Below are 27,412 nucleotides of genomic sequence, written 5' to 3' on the forward strand. Positions count from 1 at the left end.
TGTATTCCGGGGGCTACATCACAGACTCGAAATCCGGGCTCATGTGTGAGTGGAGATCCAGAGAAGACGGAGATTTGGGAGTCTTGTGACTAGTGATAACGAAAGCCACGGATCGGCTACAATTCACAGGGAAAAGAATGTGGAAATAGAAGATGAGGGTAATCAGAATCTCTTCTCCCTCATTTCTCTGAACCAGGCAAATAATTCTTTTCTCATAATACACAGGCTGTCCGGTAAACAGTGGCACAAATATGCCAGTGACCACAGGGCACTCTATGGATAAAACAGCTCTTTGTAGATAAACGTGCATGTGTAACTGAGTCTCTCTGCTATACACCTGAAACTAACAAAACACTGTAAATCAGTCTTGTGGCTCAGCTGGTAGAGAATCCGCCTGCAACGCGGGAGACCTGGGTTTGATCCCTGGTTTGGGAAGATCTCCTGGAGAAGGGAAAGGCTACTCACTCCAGTATTCTGGCCTGGAGAATTCTATGGACTGTATAGTCCATGGGGGTTACAAGAAGTCGGACACAATGGAGTGACTCTCACTTCACTTTTAAATCAACTATACACCAATAAAAATTTAAAATATATGTCTTTAAAAAAAAAGTTCTCTGTAGTATGAGTTTGGCTGGCTTAGGACTATAAATTTGCAAAACTTTAGGAGCCCATCTATATATGGAATGAATAGTTGTACTCTCCATATTGGGGAAAGAGAGACATAAAAATGCCTATATAAATATTTAGCAGTAAGAGTACCCCTTACTCTTACTAATTTTACTTTTTTTTTTTTTACTAAGAAATTTCAAGCAGGTCCAAGAGGAACAAACTGTTCCAATTGTGGACTGTTCCACTGAGGACAATGGAGCCACAAGTCTCACTATCTGAGAAGAAAATTACAAACGTGGGAAGGGAGAAAACAAAAGGCACCCTGTGCTGTCAGTCTGAAATGGAGGTTCGGGATAAATTCGTGGTTTTCAATATGGATACAGAAATACATTTAGATGTCATGGGCACACAGGTATGTGCATACATGTACTCACACGCAAATATTCCCAAACTCTGACCGCTGAGATGACCTGGGACCAGTGGCTCCACAATAGTATTGAGCACACAGCCCTCAAATCTTAGTTTTAAAACAGTGTTCCACTAAGGAAAGTAGCGGTAAAGCATCTGCCTACAATGAGGGAGACCCGGGTTTGATCCCTGGGTGGGGAAGATCCTCTGGAGAAGGAAATGGCAACCCACTCCAGTACTCGTGCCTGGAAAATCCCATGGACGGAGCAGTCCATGGGGTCGCAAAGAGTCGGATACGACTGAGCGACTTTACTTCAAGGGAAGTAGGGCCAGAGTAATGACAAGTACGAGACAAAACTGCACTGGCCTGCAGTGTCAGAAGATAAAGAGAAAGGCCACGTATAGGGGAGACATGTTGAGAAGACAGGAGTCAGCTTGAAGGGGATCCTGATGGCCACACCTGAGATGCTTAAGCATCTAAAGGAATAACCGTGATAATCAATTATAACTCACTGGATACAGAAATGATTCCATACTCGTTATATAGTATAAACTAATAAATACATGGGGAATGAGTGACCCTATAGTGACCACGGCTGGCAAGCAGCACCTTAAGCAAGTGGCTGGTCAGTGTCACAGTGACGAGACACGCGGGAGCCACACGCCACACAGCGTGCGGGGTCTGAGTCCCCACACGGGACCGGACCCGGGCCACGCCAGTGAACGCACCGAGCCCTAACCACTGGATGGGTTCCCTAAAACTGGTTTTAAAAGTGCAACTTCTCAGTATAACAGACAAGTGACTACGGCAATGACGAAGACAAGTGGTGAAGATGAATTCATAGCATCAAGAGTGTCACAAAATTATTTCTTGAAATAGAGGAGAAATTGTTATTTTATAGAATATGATTTTTAGGTACGTATTTTAACAAAAACACTTATTATTATGAGTTAAAGAAAGATCAGTAGATGAATATACTCTTCTAGGTTGAATTAAAATAGAATATGTAAGGTTTAAAAAAGTTTGGCTGGGGAAAAATAACAGTTTTGCAAAACCTGTGCGATCCAAAAGATGACATTCAACAGCAAGAAGGATTCCAGTTTCTCACCACCAGTTCTCACAAGCATAGAAATGTATGCCTCAGCGTAAGAAGGTGTCAAACAGAAACAGGCAAATCTGACAGACTTTACCAAGCAGGATAAATCTGAGGTATAATCACAATAAAACAATTTACAGCTTACAAAAAGATTCACAAGTTGAGGATTCCTTCTATCGACTTCTCAGAGCCCCCACGAGCTCCTCCTGTTCTCTCAAAGACAGGCTGTACCAAAATCTGGTCTATGCTGAACTTTTCAGGGATACATGACCTGAAAAGGAAGAAGTGTCTGGGAAGACACTGCCTGGTGCCCCTTCCTGCTAGCAGCCCTTCTCTGTAGAAGCGATCAGAGTCGGGTCCAAGCAGTGCAGAGCATCAAGCATCACGTGTCATGCCAACACTGTTTGCTGTCCGGCCAGTTCTCATCTTTCTCCGGTAATGAAGAGATGGACGTTCTTCTTGGACTGCAGCATCTGGGCCGCCCGCTCCACCCCGACCACAGCAGCCAAGCGCTGGGCGTCGTACTTGGAGTAGAGGACGGTGCAGGTCCAGGCGGCTTCCTCACCCCTGCTGGTGGCTCGCAGCATGTTACAGACTTCACTGTAGAAGTGCGGGTATGTTGGCAGCTCATAGAAAATCAGGTTCCTGATGCCTTTTATTGTGTATCTGCCAGAAGGAGAAAGAGAGGCTATGTCTATGGGAGAAATTTATGGAGAAGCCACCTCGGGATTTTACAGGGACACAGTCACTCATACCATTTCGTGCTCAAGGAGGAAGAACAATAACAGACAGACCAAGGGCTACTCTAATTTGAGCTGGAAGGGCTCATTTTTTGTGACAACATGTTTGAATTCCTAATGTTTGGTTTAAGATAATGATAAAATGAATTTGCCTTTCCTGAGCCTGCTCTGAGGAGAATGAGGTAGGCTGGGGAAGAATAGAAGACAAGGGTTAAAAATCAGTCATCCAAAATTTAAAAAGTAGACAACTTCCAATTTAACACTATCCTTATAATCAGGGAAAACAATGTTCTGTAACGGAGATGAGGTCAGATCCAGTACATAAAATAAACTGCAAATGTTCTCCCATTAAGTCTTTCTTATCACTCTGACAACATGTTAACTCCATGGCAGATGTTCCAAGTTCATCCATTTATAACACTGTGCCCAAGGACCCATCAGGCATTCTGGGAAGGCAGTTAGTTTCAGGAGCTTCCTCACTCTTTCCCTGCCCCACAGGGCTGCACCGTGGTGGTGGGAAGGCACACCCTAGGGACTCGCCCGTGGTTAGGTCGAAGTCAAGCATTCCCTAACAAAAGATTCCACAGGCTGACAAGGTTCTGATTCCGACACATCTGATGTTAGACTTCCTCAGGAATTTTATTTTATTCGTGGAGGATAAGTTTTCCTGGTCTTTTTATCCCATGGCTCAGCCTTATCTCTCTGGAGACCCTCCTCTTCCAGAATATAACTGCAGTCCATTACTTGGTTCATTTTTCCACATCCCCTTTCTATAAAGGAATTCTAGTGCTAACGAGTGAAGTTGACAAGACACAGTTCTGCCTCAGCAGTTATCAAAACAAAAACACACAAACCCGGAGTTTCGCTTCTGCTTAGTATGTAGAAAATTCAAGAGAATACTGCTTCCATGCTAACAAGAAAAAGACCATCTACAACAACATTCCTCCTCTTGAGCCTAGACAGCTGATGTCGTGAAGTAAGCAGGTGAACTGATTCAGCGGCGCCCTGGTGTGTGTTTAACTCGTTCTCAGTGGGGGAGGGAAGGTGCTGTTGGAAGCACTTGCCAATTTCTGTGGTGTAAACCCTTCATTTCAAGCGACCAATGTCATGCTCCTGGACTTGGAAACAGGGAGAGATGTGTGACCAGATCTCAAGAGCAGGTATGAGCCAGCTTCAGCCCATCACTGACTGAATTCCAGAGCAACAAGCTCATCTGAAGAAAGAAAGGGCACTTCACCTTAGGCAGAGCGCAGTGGGAAAGGGGGTGGCTGCCATAGAAGTGGGAAGGAAGAAACAGCCACACCTTCAACACGTTCTCAAAGGGCAATCATGGGTTTGCATGAGAGTTCAGGATCCCTGGGATTTCCGGACGCACCTTTACTTCATTTTTACGAGGTCCTTTCCACAGGCCTCCACTGGGAGCCCTGAAGACAAGGCAGAAGACCTGAGAGACCCTGCGGGCGGCGCAGACAGGAAAACTCACTCTTTCCCCAGACCCATACTGTGTCTGAAGCTAAAGCCTGAAGCCAGTGAACAGGACAAAGGTCAACTGCTGGGGTGGGGTCAGATGAAGCAAAAATCCACTACCCTAAGGGAGCGGGGTTTCCCTCGTGGCTCAGCTGGTAAAGAATCTGCCCGCAATGCGGGAGACCTGGGTTCAATCCCTGGGTTGGGAAGATCCCCTAAAGAAGGGAAAGGCTATCCACTTCAGTATTCTCGCCTGAAGAATTCTATGGACTGTACAGTCCAAGGGGTTGCAAAGAGTTGGACACGACTGAGAGACTTTCACTTTCAAGGCAGGGGCATTAACTCCTTCACCCCGTCCTTCCCCACAAGACTCACACCCAGTAAAAAGCAAGAGCAGTCTGTCCCTAAGCAAACGGCATGAAGCCTACGGAGCCCAAGAGCCTGCACTGATGTAAGCAGAGGTTCTCTGCCAGTGGGGAGAAGCAGGAAACTCTTTCCAAGACCCTCACAGAACAAGGCAGAGAGAGGTCTGCCGCTATGCAGGGTGGTGTAGGAACCCTGAGAAAGCCCAGGGTGGAGAGAACCTGCCTGCACCTGAGCTGGACGGGTCAGAGGGCCCCTGCCCCACTTCAAGCCTGTGTGGATGAGTGATGTGGATGTGTGGAGTGGGGGAACCGGCAGCAGTGCAGGGAGAGGCTCTCCCTGGGCACAGGGGTGCACGGCTGGGGGAAAGCTGAGAGGGGAGCCAGGTCCTGAGACAAGACCCTCCAACAGGGCCCCGCGCCGGGCCACTGTCTGCTGGAGGAACTGCAGTCTGTGGTACCTGGACAGTAACCATGGGAACAACCGAATCCTCACTAGGCTCCCAACCCCCACTCTAGTGGCCTAATGCAAGAGGTGTGTCCAGGCCAACCACCCACTCAGGAACTCCACTCAACTACATTAAAACCATGAGGTATCATTTTGACTATCAAATTACTGGCAACAGGTAGGGTTTTACAGAGAGAGGTTAATGGAGTATAAGTTATTGTATGTATTTTGGGGGGGAAAGGGAGAAGATGGGAGTTGCAATGTACAGCAAACATTAAATTGTGTACAGTTTTTGAACAAACAAGTTTTCCTTTCCATATTTATCCCAAGGAAAACACCTAGGCAACCAGGCCATCAACTACACAGATGGATGCTCATGGCATTATTGTACATAATAGCAGAAAACAACATGCCTGTTAAAAGGAAACTGGGTTAATTATATACCCATTCAAAGTACATAACACTAAGTTACCATTAAAACGGATACTATGTACACCTCAGAGATTACTTACAATTAAAAAGAAAAGGTATCTTTACAAGGCAGAGACCTAGCAGAACTACCTTGACCAGGGGATTACATTTAGCATCACCCAAAATGGGATAGACTGACACCCTGTGCCTTCATGTAGAATTCTTACCAAAATAATGTTTAAATCTGTGATTCCCAAACTTGGACGCCTGTTGAATCACCTATTTGTTTTTAAAAAATATCTATTATATAATTGGTCCCCATCTCCAACACTATGATTTAATTGATACTGGGGTATGACATGGGCATTCAGATTTTTTAAAAGCTCTACTAGGGGATTCCAATGTGTGGTAAAGTTTGGGAACACTGATCTAAATAATAAGGAAACAGGCAAATCCAGACTGTGGGACATTCTACGGGAAACCGGACTGGACTTTTCAAAAAAAAAAGTCAGTATCATGACAAAGAACAAAAGGAAGAGAATTATTCCAGATGAGGGTTTCTTAACCATAGTATTACTGACATTTTAAGCCAGATAATTCTTTGTTGTAGGGGCCATCCTGTGAACTGAAGGGTGAGTAGCAGCACTCAGGCCTTGACCTGTATGAACCACTAGAATAACCTTCCAGCTGTAACTACCAAAAATGTCTCCAGATATTTCCAAATGTCCCTTAGGGAGCGAAACTATTCCCAGCTTGAAAACTGCTAAAATAAGAAGCATGTTAACCAAATGCAATGTATGATACTCAACTAAATCCTAAATCCTGGACTTCTGGTGGGGGACAGCTGTGACAGTCACTGGAAAGCAACTAGGAAAATCTGAACGTAGACTACATTTTAGATGATGTTATTGCAATCATGTCAAGTGGAATGTCAATAAATGACAGAATTTTGTTTCTAGCCACTTTACATGCTGAAAGATCTAGAAGTTAAGTGTCATGAAGCCGCCTATAATTTACTGTCAAATGGTTCAGGAAGAAAAAAATAAGATGTGGGAGGAGAGAGAGGAGAGACAGAATGTTAGTGCATGTGAACAGGGCAAAATGCTAATAGCCGGCCAAGTCTACGTGGAAGGAGTTAGAGATGTTCACTGGGATGGCTTTACAATGTCTTTTGAAATGAAATCTTCCCAAATAAAAAGTTGGTGGTGGGGAGGATGTGACAGAACCACATATAGACTTAAAAAGACTTAAAAATCCATATCCATAACACACAAGTATACATGCCAAAATGCTAACTTGTTTTTCTTCAATGAGCACATAAAACACTTAAGATAAAAGAAAAAAAAATCCCTATGTGTATATGGGGATCTCAATTTTGGTATTTTTTAAAAATTGCCTGTGTCTGTGTGCATGTACACAAGTTTTTTGACATTAAAAAGTCAGGGAAGAAATATACCAAAATGAGTATTTGTATCAGTGGGATTATAGGTGATTCCATTTTTTTAACCTAGATTTTCCAGGTTCGCTAACAATAACACTCTTACAATGAAAGTATTTTTAAAACAAAATAAAACAAAATCGACTCCAATAGGTGTTATACTTAAGAACTAAGAAAATCTCTTAGTGCCAATTTGTCTACAATGCAGGAGATGCAGGTTCAATTCCTGGGTGGGGAAGATCCCCTGGAGAAGGAAATGGCTACCCACTCTAGTATTCTTTCCTGGAAAATCCCATGGACAAAGGAGCCTGGCAGACCACAGTCCATGGGGCCTCAAAGTCGGACACGACTCAGCAACTAAACAGTACAACAAAGAGAGGCTAGGCATCTTCTGGAAATAAGAGAACGTGAGCAGGGCCTCTTCAGAGGGGCTGCTGCTGCTGCTAAGTTGCTTCAGTCGTGTCCAACTCTGTGCGACCCCATAGATGGCAACCCACCAGGCTCTGCCATCCCTGGGATTCTCCAGGCAAGAACGCTGGAGTGGGCTGCCATTTCCTTCTCCGATGCATGAAAGTGAAAAGTGAAAGTGAAGTCACTCAGTCGTGTCCAACTCTTCGCGACCCCATGGACTGCAGCCTACCAGGCTCCTCCGTCCATGGGATTTTCCAGGCAAGAGTACTGGAGTGGGGTGCCATCACCTTCAGAGGGGCAGTCAGTACCAATTCCTGTAACCTTCTGCACCCCTTCCCCTGCCCTCCTCCTCTCCTGTACATGTTTTGTGTCTTCAATGACCCCAACAAATATGGTCTAACACTCTGACAGGACCTAAAATTAAGGACATTCCAGGTATCTATGCTACCTGCCAACTGTCAATGATAAATGAGGCACCCACAACTGACTTGAAAGGCTGGTTCTCCGTAGTCTATAAAGACTCGATCTGCTACTTCTACAGCTGGGGTTCTCACTGGGGCAAGGAGAACCCGGAAACACCCTAGGCGGCCTTTCCCAACTCTAGAAATCCCACCTCCAGAGCTTCTGAGTGTCAATCCTTCATGCTGTGCTTTCCCACTGATAATGCTCAGAGAAGGAGCTGTGAACTGTCCTCACCTCAGGAGTATCATGACCAAAGGCCAATCCAGCCCTAAGATTCTACTGGTTTCATCTCCCCAAAGAAAACAAATCTTCAGGTTGAAAATTTTTCATTAGCTCACAAATGAACTGCAGTATTTCTAACACTGTCTACTTCCTCAGAGAATACAGACACAGAATTTTAGAGTTGGTTACTAAAGTTGAAAACACATGTACTTTTCCCCACGGTCAAACTAAAAAAATCAAATCACAAAGACACTGCAGATCAAAATACCTATCATCACCTTCATGACCTCTCAAGCAAAAAACTCTACAGCAGGGAACCTTGAGACAACTGGCAGTTGCAAATTACTCAGATTCACATTTAAAACCCAATAACCGGATAAGGGTGTAAAGCAAGCGGCACGTGTCAGGTCTGTCTTTACCGTGACTTTGGGAACAAAACCGTCTGGTCAGTAAATGAACGATGTAAGACGGGAGACTGTGCCACCTACCTAAGAGAAGGGGCTCCTCTTAACACCACGCCCTCTCCTTGAAGATCTGCTCTTTGAGAGAGGTCCTCATCCCAGCTTAATTCACAGTTGTGAGAGACCATCAAGTTGGGAAGTTTTCCAATTCATCCACTTCATTCAAAGGACTTGCTCTGATGTGTCAAGCTTTTGGAAAACTAAGGGCTCTTAAGACCTGCTGAATGCAAATTCCCTCCAAAATACCACTTTCCAATGCTAATGAAAACAACAACTCCCTGGAAGGAAGCAAATAATGATGCCGGGAAGCAGGCATCTGTTAAAACTCTTGGGCCAAACAGCCAAGAATGAAGCCCCATCAACACAGATGCAGTCATGCCTCGCCTCTCCGCTGGCAGATAACCGTTGTCAGCAGAATGCCAGAGGTCATGCCTTGCCAGCCTGTTTCACCCGGCAGGCTGCTGGGTCTTCCTGGTGAGGAGAGGGTTTCTGGGGAACACCATCCAATACCAACATAAACTAAAAAGCAATGCAATGCCAAGGTGCACCAACTAATAAGCTCCAAAGCCTAGAAGATTTCTGGCTTAGCTGTTAGAGATTCTCTGAGGAAATGTGTCCCTCAGTAGTCTATGACTGAAAATTAATAAGACAGTAAAGTCAGAACTTAAACTCACTGAACATTACTGTGAATCAGGAAAGAAAAGGTTATAGGATGCAATTTCCATCTCTCTAGCTAAGGGCTTAAAGGAGGCTTTTACACTTGGCAGTAGAGAGAATTAGCAAAACAAGAAAATCGCCGAGCTCTGGGTGCACGAAGGGCTGCAGCTATCCCAAACAGTAACAGAAGGATCAATATTACTAACACTCTAATTAAAAAAAAGGTCAACCCAACATTTTTGTCAAAGTCACATGGTGGGGAAGCTAAAGCAAATGCTGAAGCTCTTAAAGATTCACCTTTAAGGCCCTCGCCTTTTGCTCTTCATAAACATCAAGTGTGCACACCATCTCTGGACACATGAGAACTTCCTGAACACTGACACTGCACTCAGCGTCCATCTCCACACAGTCCCCAATATTTCATCTGTGCTTCTACGACAGGCTCCATCCACCCTTTGCTGTACTCACTTAAGTTGTCCCTGTCAAGAGCTGCTCAACTCTGTCACATCTTCCTTGAGGGGCATACCCTCAAGAAAGCTACTTAGGAAGTACCCTAAGTATGGATCCACTCCACATCTATATATAACATGCTGCAGTCACTCATTCATTTCTACAACCTTTTCCAGCAACACCCATTTTGCAAGAAAACCAAACAACCCATCAAGAAAAGCCTGTCCAGCCCCTAGAACTCTGGCGTCTCTCCAGGAGGTGGAATAGGGAGGACCACAGCACTGCAAAGCCCCCCGTACACTCAGAAGCAGGCCCTCCAGAGAGGATGCTCGAAGCCCAGCCCTACTTCTCACCTTTTGTAGAAATGGAAGCGCTCGGTGAGCAGCAGGAACTGCTTCTCCCCTTGAAGGAAGAAGTGTCTGGCCCTGGAGACCCCAGACTTCTGGGTGTACTCGCAGATGTGAGCAAAGTTCAGTTCCTCCTTCTTGAAGTAATTTCGGAGACGCACAAAGTCAAAGTAGGAGGGGACATAGATCAGCGTGTGGGACATGACTGCATCCCGATACTGAGGCAAAATCTTGTTCACGAAAAAGTTGAACCTGATTTGGAAAGGCAAAGGGCAGAGTCAGTGGTCTGGAAGTGAGCCCGTAGGGTCACTGCTAACCGCATGGCCCTGGGCAAGTCGCAGTCTCCCTCCACCTCCGCTAAGAGGCCAATCCGGCCTACTGCACTGCAAAGAGATTAAACTTGTTCAACACGTTAGAAAGTAAGCGCTAATACTACGCATCATAAAGTATGGATGTGACACTGGTACATCCCAGAGAATTATTCTAGGAAGTATATAACCATATCGCTCATTCATTCAGTTGTCAGTCAGTCAACAAACAATTACTGAACACCTACCATATACTAAGCACCATTCTGCTACCAAGGGTCCCCTGACTAAACACAGTGAGCAAACAGGAGAAAATAACATAGAGAATTAGAAAAGGAGTTCTTGCCCTGAAGGGCTTACAATTAAGTTGCTGACATGCAGCATTAAGCAATTAATGTAATTTTAAAATGCCACCGTCTAGGGGAAAGACCCGATTCACCAACTCTGCCACTAACTAGATATCAGAACTAGGATGAGGCATCACCTCTCTGGGCTTCAGTGTCCTCCTCTGTCAATGCCATGATGGAGGGGAATCACCTCATTTCATCTGGCAAACAGTCATCGATAAAGCCAACATGGAGTCCAATTCTAAGTTTGAACGGCCAGATAAAAGCCGTGTGACTCCCAGGGTCCAGTGGGAAGGGTGGAGGATGTGGGTACCTGGCATCAATCACAGAAGCGAGGCTTTCCACTTGCATCCTCTGGAAGACGTGCGGGAGCTGCACCAGGACCCGACTGATGGAGCCTGTCATCGGGACGCTCCTCACGGCCACCTGCCAGGAGTCAGGGAGAGCATCAGGAGGTGAGCCATCCCTGCTGCTGCCCAAATGTAATCCTCCCCTTCTGCCTTGTGACCCAAACAACACCCGACACTTCCCGAAGGTTCAGAGAAAGGGGAGACCCCACCTGGCCTTGCACATTGACGCAGTACTTGTTGAACACGGAGTTGATCTGGGCATCCTGCAGGGCCCCGAACAGCAGGGTCTGGCGATAGTACTTGGACCAATTGTTGAGGCTCCACATCCGCACTCGAGAAAAGTCCACCCCATGTGAATCCAAGGGCAGCAGGTTCATGTGGTTCATCAAATGCTGCGAGCAGGAATACTACTCCATTAGTGCTTACTGAGCACTTCCCTGGAGGGCATTGCTAAGCGCTGCATAAGCCTTTTGTCTTACTTAACCCTGAGAAACGCACACTATCATCTCCCAAGTTACAGCAAGAAAACTGCGGCTCAGGCGGGAGAGTGACTTGTCCATAGTCAGGTAAACATTCCCAACACGAAAATAAAGCTCAAACTGGCTACCTCCTGGATCTTTCAAAAAGGACTGAGATAGTATCTATACAGTGTATTTCTGAAATGCCACCCTGGTTACTTTATAAGCAACCTGGCTCCAGACTTGGACAAGAAGGAAAATGACACAGAAAACAGAACTGCTGTCCTTCCGTGACCTGGTTCTCAAAAAAGCTAGGAGATTCCCGGAGTGACTACATGTCAACAAATTAAATATGACTCAACCATTAGCTTCCCTCGTAGCTCAGTCGGTAAAGAACCTGCCTGCAATGCAGAAGACCTGGGTTCAGTTCCTGGGTCGGGAAGATCCCCTGGAGAAGGAAATGGCAACCCACTCCAGTATTTTTGTCCGGAGAATCCCATGGACAGAGAAGCCTGGTGGGCTAAAGTCCATGGGATCTCAAGAACTGGACACAACTTAGCAACTAAACCACCACCACAACTATCAACATGCCTTTTCTATGTTAATCATATTTTTTACCTTGTATACTGAAGGGTAACAAATACTATAAATTGATTCCTTACTTTATAAGTACTCCCCTTTATTTGCTGCAAACTTACTCTAAGTCCTGGAGTTGTAGAAAAGGTAAGTTCTCACTTGCCTTATACTGTCAAAATGAACCTATGGTTCCATGATGGGGACTGTTCCAAAGCACAATCCTAAACTCAAAGACACTGCAGAGTATGTGGAGAGGGAGAAAAAAATCACAGCACTAATTATGGTAGGAGGACAAAAACACCTCACATTTATCAGTAAAACATCACACATTAAGAAATCATGAGCAATCTTTTCCCAAACTCTACCAAACACTGAACAAAAGCAAATGAACATAAACTGCAGGAGGAATTATTTTAGATAAAGACATCCTTGGTGAGGAGGGATTTCAACCAACCAACCACATTAAAGCAGCCTATTAGTAGAAGCCATCTTTATAAGGGGAAGAACTCTTATCTGGTGATTTGAAAAGATCGACAAGAATTTATCTTTCTGGATACTGACCAACCTGCAGCTAGCAGGGGGGACACTTCTCATTTGCAAACTGGAAAATGTGGAACATTTCCATTTCCAAACTAACTGAGTTTTAATCTGGACTTGACTAATCCTTTCAGACTCAACCCACTGAGCTTCTTGTCTCTAAATGTGAATGACCAACATTACCAGGACATGCTCCCAGTTCTGCATCAAGTAAATGTCAGCTTGATCAATGATGAGCAGTTCGATAGAAGACAGAAAGTCAAAATCTCTCTTCTTCTCTCCTTCTCCACCAATGATGGTCCTCAAGCCCAGAGGGGAGGCGATGAGGATGTCCGAGGAGTAGAAGGGGGCGTAAAGTCGGATGCTCCTCTGCAGAATCGCCACCCCTACACACGAAACAGCCAAGGACACGTCAGTTCTTTAATCACCACAAGCCACCAGCTTCCACCTTCTCAAAGTGCCGCCCGCCCTTGCACCTTCCACAGCTCCCCCTTAGCATATAACTGGACTCAAATTGCTTTCATTATTAAAATCATCACCCCTCTTTGCTTTGATGGTCCCTTCTAGCCCCCACTCTCTCTTCCTTTTCTTCATTGGCAGATCTTCTCAGAAAATCATCTCTACTTTAAAATCTCCTCTTCACTCCTCAACACACTGCAGTCTGCCTCTGATTCTCAGGACGCCACTGACATGACTCTTGCTAAGGTCACCAAAAGCTCTGGGTTACCAACTCAATGGCTCTTTGTTGTTTCTTGTCATTAATGCATAAGCACGTTCTCCTTGAAATGTTTTTTTCCTTACTGGTGGTTTCCATGACTTCAACACTTACTTTTTTTATCACTGACCCGGTCCTTATCTATCTTTCCAGATTCAGACAGCTCTTCTACAAATCCCTGGCTTCACCTGCAAGTTCTCTTTCACTCTGCATAAAGCTCTGGATAAATATATTCACTAATGATGGTTTTAACCCTACTGTCACAAAATTTTATATTTCCTGCCCACATCTCATTCCAGTTTGTAAAGAGACCAAAGCGTACGTGAAGGAGACTGACTTGCCTAACTGAAAGCATGTACCAGAGGGGCAGAAGACTGCTGGGGACTCTCTCCGGGGGTGGAATGCTGATGGAAACCACTTTTACAAATGCCCTCTACCCTGATGACACGGGTGGGCACCATTTCTGCACGCTCAGTCTAAGCTGCCCACAGTGGCGGGGGAGCGCCCCCCAGCCCACCGCCTGCACTGCTTGCGGGCCGCGCTGGCAGACACCGACAGCGAGCAGCCCCGCCGACCCCCTCCCACGCCACCTGCAGGGCACCACCAGAGCCAACGATCTCGTGCAGCCCACACAGGGGACACCCCTTGAGCGCCAGGCTCAGGCAGATGGCGGGCAGACTGCGTTTCTGGACTCCATGGGAGTGAAACAAGCAGAGAGTTCGTGGGACAACCGAGAATTAGGAAAAGGTTAAACAATACAGTTCATCTCCCACACAGAGCCACTCCTTCAAGACAGGGAGCCATAACTGCTTTGCATAATACACAGAAACAAACAGCCAAGCAAAATGAGGAAGCAGGGGAACGTGTTTCAGCTGAAGGAACCAGATAGAACCCAGAAAAAAACTGAATGAGACCGATGTCAGTAGTTTATTTGATAAAGAATTCAAAGTCATGGTCATCAAAATGCTCACCAAACTTGGGAGATTATGAATAAACAAACATATTGAGAAACTCAATAAAGAGGAAATATTAAGAAAGTTCTAAAAGAACACACAGAGCTGAAGAATACAACTGAGCTGAAAAATATACTAGAGGGAACCCACAGACTAGACGATACGAAAGAGCGTCAGCGACCTGAAAGACAGGGTAGTGGAAATCACCCCGAGAGAATGGCAAAGGGAAATAAAAGTTTTCTTTAAATGAGGACAATTTAAGGGGCAGCATCAAGGGGACTATCATCAGCGTTAACGAGGCCCAGAAGGAGAAGAGAGAGAGAGTCACTAACATCTGCATTATAGGGGCCCCAGGAGAGGGAGGAGGAGAGAGAAAGGGGCAGAAAACTTATTTGAAGAAACAATGGCTGAAAATTTCCCTAACCCAGTGAAGGAAACAGACATTCAGGTCCAGGAAGCACAAAGACATGGCATTTTATGGAGAAAACCCCAAAGACTCCACCAAAAAACTGTTAGAACAAATGAATTTAGTAAAGCTGCAAGATACAAAATTAACATACAGAAATCTGGTGCATTTCTACACATTCATAATGAACTATCAGAAAGAGAAATTAAGAAAACAATGCCATTTACAACTGTATCAAAAAGAATAAAATACCTAAGAATAAATCTAGCCAAAAAGGTAGAAGACTTGTAGTTGGAAATTATAAGGTCTTAAAAGAAACTGAAGACGACACAAACCAATGCAAAAATATACCATGCTCATAGACTGGAAACATTAGTACTGTTAAAATGTCCATAGTACCCAAGAAGACTACAGATTCAATGCGATTCCTATCAAAATACCCATGACATATTTGACAGCACTAGATAATCATAAAGTATGTTTAGAGCTACAAAACACCTTGAATATCCAAAGTGATCATAAGAAAGAAGAACAAAGCTGGAGGTATCCCGCTCCCTGATTTGAAACCACACTACAAGTCTATAGTATTCAAACTGTATGGTGCTAGCACAAACAGAACAGAAATAGAGAGCCCAGAAAGAAACCCATGTTTGTATAGCTAATTAATCTATGAAAAGCAGGCAAGAACATACAATGTGGAAGACAGTCTCATGAACAAATGGTGGTGGGAAAACTGGAGAGCTGCATGCAAAAGAGTGAAAATGGACCACAAGCTTACACCAAGTACAAAAATCGACTCAAAATGGATTAAAGACTTGAACATAAGACCTGAAAAACCACAAAACCCCTAGAAGAAAACATAGGCAGCAACGTTCTTGACATCAGTCTTGGTGATATTTTTTTTGGATCTGTTCCACAGGCAAGGGCAATGAAAGCAAAATTAAATGGGGCTACTTCCAGCTAAAAAGACGCTGCGTAGCGATGTTAAATGGGGCTACTTCCAGCTAAAAAGATTCTGCATAGCGATGAATACCAACAGCAAAACAAAAAGGTGATCTACTCAACAGGAGAAGATACTTGCATATGTGGTAAGGGCTTGATATCCAAAACATATAAAGAATGCATGTGACTTATTATCAGAAAAACAAACAATAAAACTGGGCTGCGGATCTGAACAGACATTTTCTCAAAGTCATAGGGATGACCAACAGGCATATGTAGAGATGCTCAACATCACTAATGATCAGGGAAATGGAAACCAAAAACCACAAGGAAAAAAATCAACACTGCAATGAGGTACTATCTCACTCCAGTTAGAATGGCCATCATTAAAAAGCCTACAAACAACAAGTGCTGGAGAGGTGTGGAGAAAAGGGAACCCTCTTACACTGTTGCTGGGAATGTAAGCTGGTACAGCCACTACAAAAACAGAATGGAGGTTCCTCAGAAAACTCAAAACAGAATTACCATATGATCCAGTAATCTTACTCCGGGGGATATATCTGGCCAAAACTATAATTCAAAAAGACACATATACCCTATATTCATAGCAGCGCTATTCACAATAGCCAAGACGTGGGAACAAGCTAAATAGCCATCAACAGAAGAATGAATAAAGATGCGGGGTGTGTGTGTGTGTGTGTAACAGAATACTACTCAGCCATAAAAAGAGCACAATAATGCAGGGGGTGTGTGTGTGTATATATATATATAAATAAATATACATAATGGAATACTAGTGTGTGAGTGTGTGTGTGTGTGTGTGTGTGTGTGTGAGATGCAATACTACTCAGTCATGAAAAGAGCAAACTAATGCCATCTGCAGCAACATGAATACAACCAGAGCTTACCATACTAAGTGCAGGATGAGGAAAGTTAGAAAGAGAAAGGCAAATACCAGACGACCTCACTTACATGCGCAAACTAAAAGAAGGCACCAATGAACCTGTCTACAAAACGGAGAGAGACTCACAGGCACAGAGAACAGACTTGCGGCTGCCGAGGCGGAGGGACAGGGAAGGCCTGGAGGTTTGCAGTTAGTTGATGCAAACCATTACACTTAGAATGGATGAACAACAAGGTCCTCATGCATAGCCCAAGGAACTATATCCAATCCCATAATGGAAGAGAATATTAAGAAGAATGTAAATATACCTGAGTCACTTTTGCTGTACACAGAAATCAGCACAACATTGTAGATCAACCACACTTCATTTTTTCAAAAAACAAATAATGGATCAGGTGGCTAATAAGTGCGATGATCAAAATGAAATAATATAACAGACTATGACACTGGAGTTATAGAATTCTTATAGCCATCATGTAAGTTGGTATTATCCTCATTTTACATTTGAATAAATCAAAGCACAGAGGAAAAGAGAAACACAATGAAGTATCACCTCACACCTGTCAGAATAGGTTTTATCAAAAAGACAAGAAATAACAAGTGCTGGCAAGGATGTGGAGAAAAGGGAACCCTTGTGCATGGTTAATGAGAACGTAAATTGGTGCAGCCGCTATGGAAAGCAGAACAGAGGTTCCTCAAAAATTAAAAATAGGACCATCACCAAAAAGGAAAAAAACAGAACCACAACACAACTGAGCAATTCCACTTCTGGGTACTGATGCAAAGAAAACAAAAACACTAATTCAAAAAGATATATGCACTCCTCTGTTCACTGCAATATTTATAATAGCCAAGATATGGAAGCAACCTAAGCGTCCGTAGGTAGGTGAATAGATAAAGCTGTGGTATACAGATATACACACACACACATATAATGGAATATTACTCAGCCATAAATGAGTGAAATCTTGCCATCTGTGACAACAAGGACGGACCTTGAAGGTATCACCATAAGTGAAATAAGTCAGATAAAGACAAGTATCAATACCATATGGCATCTCTTAGATGTGGATCTAAGAAACAAAACAAAAAAACTAGACTGATAGATACAGAGAACAGACCAGTGGTTGCCAGAAAATGGGGGCGGGGGGTTGGAGGGTGGGCAACATGCATGGGGGGTGATCAAGAGGTACAAAACATTCAGTTATTAAGTGAACCGGCCACCAACATATCCAACATATGAAAAGGATCCAACGTATGCCAAAAGAGAATATAGTCAATAATATTGTATGGCAACAAATGGTAACTATACTTACTGTTGTGATCAGTTTGTAAGGTATATAGACACTGAATCACCATGTTGTACATCTGAAACTAGCATGTCAGTTATACATCAATTTAAAAAAGAGTGACTTATCAGCTGCTTGCTGGCCACCTGCACATGTTTAAAACTACACATCAACTCTCACCCCCTGCACCTCACACCAGCCGTGCTAAAGCCTCTGAGTCCGAGGTCATGCTGTTTATTCATCCTGATGTCTCTGCAGTTTCCTGTCTGAAACTTTTTCCTCCACTCAGATCTCCCTACTTCATTACTGGCTAAATCCTATTTGGGTTTCAACTTAGTACAGACAGTACATCCATCAGTAGATCTTCCCAAACAGTCCTGTGTCCACTCTGAGTAGGGATATTTGCTTTAAATACTTAAAACGGCCACTGCATCCTCTAACCATAACACATCTTTTATCTCATACTGTCCGATTTGCCTTTAGGCTGGACTTCCTTAACAGTAACTTTTAATCCTTCTAATCCTATATCCCCAGCGACTTTACAGTGCTTAACATAGTAGATGCTAAATAATGAGCATATGTGACAATAAGTAGTCTTCAAGAACTTTTGCAATGTACAACCAACCAAATACATGGGAGCTGAATGCAACAGGCACACACGTGAAAAGCTGGGTGGAAGTCAGTAAGTCCGGAGTAGAGACAGCTCCCTATGGAGGCCGGAAGGAAGTCCACTATGCACAAGCCCTTCAGTTAATGCATCCTCCCCAGACTGACGCACTCTGCCCCTTCACCTCCAACTCCCTTAGGACCGCTGCAGCACTGACGATGAGCTACCAGCTATGGGTGAGCCGAGACATCTATTATACATGTACATATGCTTTCCACATATGCCTTTGGAGACGCTCCATTTCATTAGCCAAGCGTCCATCCAATTAGCCAAGGCAAGGCTCTCCCCTGGCAGAAGAGATGTCTCAAACACACCTGGTTCAGCCAGGAGTCTACCAGTGACCCTCTGACAGAATGTCTAATTCCAGGCTTCTAGCTCCCAGTTATGTGTGCCTCACACCCCAGGTCCCTCAGGGTTTCAGTCTGGACAAGGAGGAATTACCGATCCTGAAGTGGTCATCGATGTTTCCGACAAACACAGCTTCATAGTCCTCAGGCCTCTTCAGGTTGGGTGGTCTCTCCTCAGGATCGGAACCGTACTCTCCATTAAACCTCTTTTTGTTGCTGACAATGATTTTCTTCTTGCTGTCGCCCTCCAGGAGGCTGATGAAGAGCTGCACCACCCGCAAAGCAGCTTCCCGGAACGGCACCACAATGAGCACCTGACAAGGCAGAGGCGGCGGCCTTGGAGGGGCAAGGGGAAGGACGGGCAGCGCGAGCTGAGCCCGCTGGGGACCCGGAGCTGGCGAGTCCCCTGCTCCTCGGCCCCGGGCCAGGGATCACATCCGTGTCACCCCCCTTACACGGGCCTGGCTCAGTACTGCAGGCTGAGTATCTTTCAGATGCACAGCTGTGTCCTATGGACTTCCATCTCATGGCCCCTGGGGGACATTCTTAAGCATAATGTGGAAATACCTTTTAGGATAACTCAATGCCTTTAACAGAGATATCTACCAGCAAAAGCCCATGGACATAAACAGACAAAGTTCTCTGAGGACAAGAAATGTTACTCATTTCTGTCTCCTACAGAACTAGTTCAGCATTGTGATTCATAAGAGCCAAGGAATATGCTGAATAAATGAATTAGATGTATTGGTAGAGAACAAATAACCTATCATTACTTCTCTAGTACATTTCCTGGTACACTTTTCAGAAATAATGATAAAGTATTTCTAAAGTAAGATCATATTTCAATGGGAAATAGATGATTCAGTTTTCCAAACGTTTCCAAAAATGTTTAGTATTAACTGTTAAGAAACAAAAACAGAAGATGCTTAACAAATAATTTCTAACTACCCTTGTGTACATGGGTTTTTTTCCTAACTACACTTGGCTAAGGCTTCCCTGGAGACTCAATGGTAAAGAATCCGCCTGCAATGTAGGGGTCATGTGCCGGGAGCCGGCATATTGCATATTGAGTGCAGCACTTTCCACAGCATCATCTTTCAGGATCTGGAGTAGCTCAACTGGAATTCTATCACTGCCGGTAGCCAGTGTGAGGTACTCCACCCATGACAAAGGTCATGAGGAAGGAGGCTCGGCACACGCAAAGGCGGGATCGAGCCTCAGGAGTCCCCCTGGAAATTCTCGAGCATCTACCCCCAAAATCAGAGTCTGCCTACTTTCTGCTTTGTGCTTTCACCTACACCTCTGACTTTATGGGGGGCTGTCCCCCACTACCTCTCTGAAAAAAGAGTTAGCTTACAGCTCCAGTTAATAATTCCTGGGTGTGACAGTGTTTAACCTACAAACGCCTTTGGAAATCCTCTAGCCTGCCTGAATAGGTTTTTCTGGCCACATGTGATTGTTCAGAGCCTCCCAACTGTGAGAGGCAGGAGATGTTCTAAACTGTCAAAACACAGATTCTTTTGAGTAGTTAAAAGATTGATTAGAAATTGTATTGGTGAAGGGATTTTCACTTGTTGGGCCAATGTTTGCTGCTAAGTTTCCATATCCCTTACCTGCTGTGTCCCTGGCAGTGTATTGATTAATATAATTGGTGTAAATAGTAGCTTTAATGTTTGTAACCTGGGACCCTTGAGTTAATTCTTTTTCTTGTTGTAGCCCACCACACCTTTGCTCTGTAGGAATGCAACTTTATCTAATGCTTTTGGAGGGTGGCTCCTGACCAATCACCTTTAGAGAAAAATAAGTTTTCTGAAGAAAAGGTCTTAAAATGTTAACAGGCCTCCGGGCCAGAAGATGATGCAAATCACCTAAGCTTTTGCATATGATAAGTTTGCAGGAAGAAAGCCTGGCTTGCTGCATGACTCTACCCCTTCCCCCATTATCCTCTATGCATAACTTAAGGTATAAAAACTACTTTGGAAAATAAAGTGCGGGCCTTGTTCACCGAAACTTGGTCTCACCATGTCGTTCTTTCTCTTACCTTCTGGCTGAATTATTCAGCCTCTTTTCTACACTGAATTTCCTCACTGAGCTATCCTTATTTCAACCGCTTTTCTCCACTAAATTTCCTCACTGAGCTATCCTCATTCTATTACTCTTTATATCCTTAATTAACATTTAATTAAGCAATTGTCGCCTGATCTTCGCCTACGCCGTCTCTCCTTTGAATACCCTGGATCAGCCGGGGCTGATCCCCGGCAGTCATGGGTTCAATCCCTGACTTGGGAAGGTCCCTTGGAGGAGGAAATGGCAACCCACCACAATATTCTTGCCTGGGGAATCCCATGGAAAGAGGAGCCTGGCAGACTACAGTCCAAGTGGACACAAAAGAGTTAGACATGACTTACTGACTGAACAACTCAAGCCTTGTGTAAACCATACAATCAGTGGAAATAACCCCAGTCAGATCTGGCAGTTCACCAAATTCTAAATTGCTTCATTTGGGTGTTCTACCTCATACTCTGTTTGGCAGTTCTAAATGGAAACAGATAATCTTTTTATCCTGATGTTCAAGATTCTGAGGTGGTTTCCCAGAAGGGCAACCAGCACAGCCAGAGGGGTGCAGTGACTCAGTCTGGTACAACTCGGGGATGACTGATCACTTTTGAAGAAGGCCAAGTTACTGTCCTGCTGGGACACTAAGAGTCTGGTGGTTTTCCCCAAGCTATCAAACAAGAGGGCTGGACTAAGAAATCTCTTAAGAGCTGCGTCATCTTAATAGCTGAGAATCCTATTAAGCTCAATGAGAAGTATCTAAGAAGAGGAGGCTTCTTCAATACAGAGACACGGGTGAGAGGGTTGGGTGGGATGGGAGGTACAGTATCTAGCTACACGACATCATGAAAAACGTGGCAAGTCCGAAGACATTTTCTGTGTAAGCCCTCAATCCACTGGCGCTTAAGCCTATGAGCCCACATAAATGTAATCATCACTTTAAGTTGCAATAATGATACAATGGGAAAAGAGGGGTTTTGTTTTCCAAGGTTTACATATTTACGTGGCTTAGTGAAGAGAATCCTTGGTTTTAGTCCTGTCTGTGCTACTGTCTCCCTGGTTCTCTTTAGCAAGGCCCTTTATGAATCTGGGTCTGTGTCCACAGATGTAATATGTAGGGATCGAACAAAAAGTTCTTTAAGGACCTGTCCAGCTCTGACAGTCACAAAGAAGAGATTTACAGTGCAGTGCTACTTACACAGAGGATCAGGGTTTATCTTTAGGGAGAATTATCACGCAGGTGCCTCCTACTCAAGTTTCAGGCAGAGCCACTGTTAGAGACAGCCCACTGAGCTGTCTGCTGCACTACTCTAACACCACCCGGCTGATACGCTCAGTCTTGGACTTGTTCTTTACTCCAAGCATTAAAGCACCTGAGAACCTTCTAAGTGCCAGGGCCTAGATTGTGGTGCCTTACAGCCTCCTTGAGGGCAAAGTTCTGGGGCCACTCACCTTGGGCCTTGTCAGCCCTTGGTCCCTGAAGTCGTCATCGTCACCCACCCCAAGTTTCTGGCTTCGGCGTCTGCTGTTGTTGCCAAGCACCTGGGCATTGGCTTTGAGGACGTGATTTATCACATGCAGGCAGTACACGTGTCGGATCTCTTCCCCATTCTTCAGGGCCGTCCTTTCTGGGTAGAACAGGTCCCGGTAAGAATTCATAATTAAGAAGAGCTCTTTCTGGAGGGGTGTGAAGGGGCTATTTGATTTTTGGGGACCAGAGAGGAATTGGCTGTTGGTCTTGATCCAGGTGGATTCCAGGGGCTTTTGAAGATGAACTGACTTTAAGTCAATGTCCTTTGGGGGTTTAAAGGTTTCCAACTTCTGAAACTTGGATGAAAAGACAACCTGGCCCAGGATGGGCCACTGAGGGAGAAAAGAATCAAGAAGTTAGAAATGAATGACAGTACCTTACATTCATACAGTACTTCATAACTTACAAAGGCCTTTGATGACTTACAGGTTCTCTCACTTAATCCTCACAACAACTGTGCAAGGTAAATGCTATAATGCTCTTCTTACAGTTTAGCAAACGCTGAGATTCAGAGGTTACAGGATTCAGACAAACAAGAAAGAACAGAGCTAAGGGTTAGAGCCCCAGGTTTATGACTTTAGAAAACTTGTGAGCTCTTCACTCAGTGGGTCACAGACTGTGCTGTGGACCACACTGTAGGAAGTCAAAATTTATTCTAGACAAAAAAAAAGGTACAGGTACCCAATGGTCAAGTAACTTTGAAAACACTATAAAACCTAATCCCCCTCAGGGAGAGTCACAGCAGAATAGATATGAAGGTTCTGCTGAGTCCTGTAACAAGGACTCTGTTCCATTTTGTTTAACCCAGAGTTTTCCAAATTTACCTGGGCACGGAGCAAGGTTTTTTTTTTGAACAAGGTTTTTGTTTGGGATTTTTTTTGGGGGGGGGAGCGGGGATGTTTGCACTCTAACAAAACTGCTGATCTTAGCAGTAAAGGATGACCTCTGTGATAAAAAAGAATTAACTACTAAAGATATGCCAACAAGTAGGATGAATTTCCAGGGAACTGTACTGAGTGAAAAAAGCCAATTTGTATCACTGTATTTCTAGAACACTTTTGAGATAACAAGATGACAGAAATGGAGAACAGATTAGCGCTTATTACCAAGGGGAAGGGAGGTGGGTACGGTCATAAAACAGCTCCAGAGAAGAGGAGGGATCTTTGCAGAGCTGGAAATGCTCTGGCTGTTGGCTGTAGTGGTGGAAATGGGAACCTACATGTGATAAAACAGTGCAGAACTAAGTAACACACATAAATCAACAGGGGCAAAACCAAGGAAACCTGAACAAGACAAGGAGACTGGCTCAATGGAAACTTCCTAACTGCAATACTGTACTATAGTTTTGCAGGACATTACCACTGGGGTGAACCAGGCATCGAGTACATGGGTATCTTTGCGTTATTTCTTACAACCACATCTGTAAGAACTATCTCAATAAAAATTTCAACGAACACGGAGCCTGGAGGGCTACAGTCCACGGGGTCGTAGAGTCGGACGTGACTAAGCGAGTGAGCACACGCCCAGGCTCTTCCAGCGTTCCTGTGTCCTGCTCCCCAAGTCATCTGCCACTGGTGTGTATCACACATTTAGGGAGATCAGTAGAACCCAAGATCACCGCTCCTCCCCATCTGTGACTGTGATGATGGAATGACGCTTACTTTTAGCTGGTGGGTAGTTTTGGGGTTTGTGGCAACAGCCTGGATTTCTTTTTCTTTCAGTTTTGTGTTCACATGTTGTACAAATGGATCTAATTCAGAAATAAAGAAGATTAGAACAGTTAGAGCAAATGACAGGGATTTTTCGGTCTTCCCTTTTAATGACATGATGTTCTTCATGATGTTAACTCGATTTTTTCCTCCACCTACTTCCCCCATCATTTATCCCAGTCCAGAGCTTAAAAGTTTCTGACACGTTCACTTCCCTAAAGCATTTCTTTAGTCACGTTATTTCCGAGCTCAAAAACCTCTGAAGAAAATTCTCAGTCTGAAAATCAACACACATCTCTAACCTACTTCTCCAATGTAATTTTTGAATGACATGGCTCTCAAATTCTTCTGCCACTGTGGTTTTCCTTCCTTTAACTGAAAATTCTATCCTCTCCTTCACCTCATTTTCATATATCCAAACAGGATCAGTTGAGTGTTACCCCTGACTCATGGTAAACAACTACTTCCCAGGAGGTTCCTGTGTCAGGACAGCGCTGGCTCCACGAAGAGGCCACCTCTGGTCCCCTACAGACAGTCATCACTCTCCAGACCCCCACCATCCACCCCAACACACGTGTGAATGCCCTACCTCATCTAATTAGACCTTAAGATCCCTGCGGGCAGGTTTCGTGTCTGATTTAACTTGCACTGAAGACACCTAGACATGCTCAACACCCAACCGAGGCGAACAAAGGCTCCGACGGCACCACCTGCTCTCGGGGTCATCCTCAGCGCTCTGCTCTGGCACCAGTCTGCTCTTCCAGTCCCACCCATTTCAGAAGCAAAGTTCAACGACCTATTCAGGACCCAGGCAGTAAAACCTCAAATGCAATGCACCTAACAACAAAACCTAAGATAAGGGTGAACAATAGGAAATCAGAATTCAAGGTGCTAATATATCTGTACAGGCAAAACCACAAGAGAAACTTTATGATAAGCTTCCTTATGAAACATAAGGGTTTTTTAAGTTCAGAATGGGGTTCGTGCCCAAATTCTCCCTGCTATTTCTCCCTCTTCTCCAGAAGAGCTAACAGAACCAAATGAGGCCTAAAATTTCAACTTCAGTGGCAGACCTGGTTGAAGAATGGCACTGAGACCAAAAAAGGCAGTCAGGACACGGGACTGAGACCAAGCTGACTTGCCCATCCAGGCACACGCAGAGACACGGACCCCAAGAGATGGCAGAGACCTGCCTCAGCCTTCCACAGGCGGGTCTTATCCAAGAGACTGCCACAGGGGCACAGGGCGGTCAAGAGGCCGAGAGAGACTGAGCGGATAAGGCAGAGGGTGCTGGCTTCCGAGGTGCTCCCTCGTAGTAAGGACCAACTAGATCAGCCACCCCGGGGCTCACAAACTGTAAAACTGCTGCTTACAGGAATTGAGAAGTGACGGGTAGAGAGAAAAATGCAAAGTACTATTCTCCTCCTTCTCTGCTCAAGGAAAAGAAATCAGGATCTTCCCCTGATCCCAGCTGCGAGAATGTCAGGTCTGGGGAATGGGTCTTCCCTGCTATCATTCTTCAACTGTTTGTTCTCCTGAACACCCTCCCACTCCCAACAAGGCCTCAGCCCTGAAAACCAGAAAATACCTTGGAGAAACATTTCTTCCCAGTTCCACTTCTGGCCGCTAAACTATCTGTTTTTATTGCTGCCCATTCCAGTATCAGGAGATGTAACACACGTTAGCCCCTACTTGGAGAAGGCAATGGCACCCCACTCCAGTACTCTTGCCTGGAAAATCCCATGGACGGAGGAGCCTGGTGGGCTGCAGCCCATGGGGTCGCTAAGAGTCGGACACGACTGAGCGACTTCACTTTCACTTTTCACTTTCATACATTGGAGAAGGAAATGGCAACCCACTCCAGTGTTCTTGCCTAGAGAATCCCAGGGACGGGGGAGCCTGGTGGGCTGCCATCTATGGGGTTGCACAGAGTCGGACACGACTGAAGCAACTTAGCAGCAGCAGCCCCTACCTAGCATCAGGTGAATTCAAACAATGTACACCAGGCTCTGACCTTGTGATGCTTTCGGAGAAGAGTCACCGCCACTTTCCTCTTCGAGAAAATTGGTTTCTAGGCTGAAGAGTGACTCATGTTTTGCATCTGTAAACTCCTCGGGGGACTCCTCTGATGTGCCGGGTGGCCCGTGCCCGTCTTTTCCCTCAGGGTCAGCAGGTGAGGCCACACCTGCAATTTTGGGAAACATTTTATAAAATTATTTACTGCTCTTGAATACAATTACACTTCTGTTGACAAATGAAATCTAATTCCTCAGTCTATACTGACACTTGGAGAAGGCAATGGCACCCCACTCCAGTACTCTTGCCTGGAAAATCCCATGAACTGAGGAGCCTGGTAGGCTGCAGTCCATGGGGTCGCTAAGAGTCGGACATGACTGAGCGACTTCACTTTCACTTTTCACTTTCATGCATTGGAGAAGGAAATGGCGACCCACTCCAGTGTTCTTGCCTGGAGAATCCCAGGGATGGCGGAGCCTGGTGGGCTGCCGTCTGTGGGATCACACAGAGTCGGACACGACTGAAGTGACTTAGCATAGCATACTGACACTGACACCCACTGCCATCATTTACCTTTAAGCCAACTCAGGTTCGAAGACAGAAGTTTCAAAATTACACTGGACTGTTGACCCAGTACGTGTAAGGATGTTCAAAGCAGCACTAATTATAACAAATAACTGGAAAAATTATTTCATCATTTCTATTGATGGGGTACTAATTAAATTATCTTACAGTATTCACAATGGAATACTCTGTGATTAAGCTAATGTGAATCCAGAGTTACAAACATTATTAACAAAGAATAGGAAGTTACAGGAATACATGAGACCATACTCACAAATATATGTATAGACTTGTATTCACTCATATATCCATAAAAAGTAGTCTGGAAGGCTATATACAATGTTAAAGGTGTTCATCTCAGGGTGGTACAAATACGGGTGAACTATATTATATTACCCTCTTCAACTTTTACAGTAAATATATATTACTTTTACAATTAAAAAAAAACAACCAACTTTTCATCTGTAAAAACCCAAAACAAGAAAGAAAGCTGAAAAAGCAACAAAATTAAACAAGAAATCCCTAAGTCTAAGACAATGATTTATTTATCCCAGTACAAATGATGAATTAAAACACTAAGACTGGTGTGTGACACCTTAAAGTATAGAAAACAATAGTCAGGCAAACAGGTATTAAGATAATAGGGTATAAAAAGCTACCCAGACATATTCAGACAATGGACTACTACTCTAGCAACAAAAAGAAGTGAATTAATAATATGAACTACACGGATGAGTCCCAAAAACAT

General features: G+C 44.5%; 1 protein-coding gene across 4 annotated transcripts in view; it reads right to left on the bottom strand.

The window, feature by feature from the left end:
• Nucleotides 1-2,183: 2,183 nt before the first annotated feature.
• The window catches only part of UTP25 (UTP25 small subunit processome component), a 28,274-nt gene continuing 3,045 nt past the window's right edge, over nucleotides 2,184-27,412 (bottom strand). For all 4 annotated transcript variants that reach the window (XM_019976657.2, XM_070768660.1, XM_070768658.1 and 1 more), the window contains 9 exons: nucleotides 26,099-26,269; nucleotides 24,037-24,125; nucleotides 22,297-22,707; nucleotides 18,884-19,103; nucleotides 12,750-12,952; nucleotides 11,205-11,387; nucleotides 10,959-11,071; nucleotides 9,997-10,242; nucleotides 2,184-2,780 (listed from right to left, as the gene is read on the bottom strand). In XM_019976657.2, coding sequence (XP_019832216.1) covers nucleotides 2,537-2,780; nucleotides 9,997-10,242; nucleotides 10,959-11,071; nucleotides 11,205-11,387; nucleotides 12,750-12,952; nucleotides 18,884-19,103; nucleotides 22,297-22,707; nucleotides 24,037-24,125; nucleotides 26,099-26,269 — 1,880 coding nt within the window. In that variant the 3' untranslated portion in view covers nucleotides 2,184-2,536. The remainder of the gene's footprint in view (nucleotides 2,781-9,996; nucleotides 10,243-10,958; nucleotides 11,072-11,204; nucleotides 11,388-12,749; nucleotides 12,953-18,883; nucleotides 19,104-22,296; nucleotides 22,708-24,036; nucleotides 24,126-26,098; nucleotides 26,270-27,412) is intronic.

This window comes from Bos indicus, chromosome 16, assembly GCF_029378745.1.
Source record: "Bos indicus isolate NIAB-ARS_2022 breed Sahiwal x Tharparkar chromosome 16, NIAB-ARS_B.indTharparkar_mat_pri_1.0, whole genome shotgun sequence".
NCBI classification, from domain to species: domain Eukaryota; kingdom Metazoa; phylum Chordata; class Mammalia; order Artiodactyla; family Bovidae; genus Bos; species Bos indicus.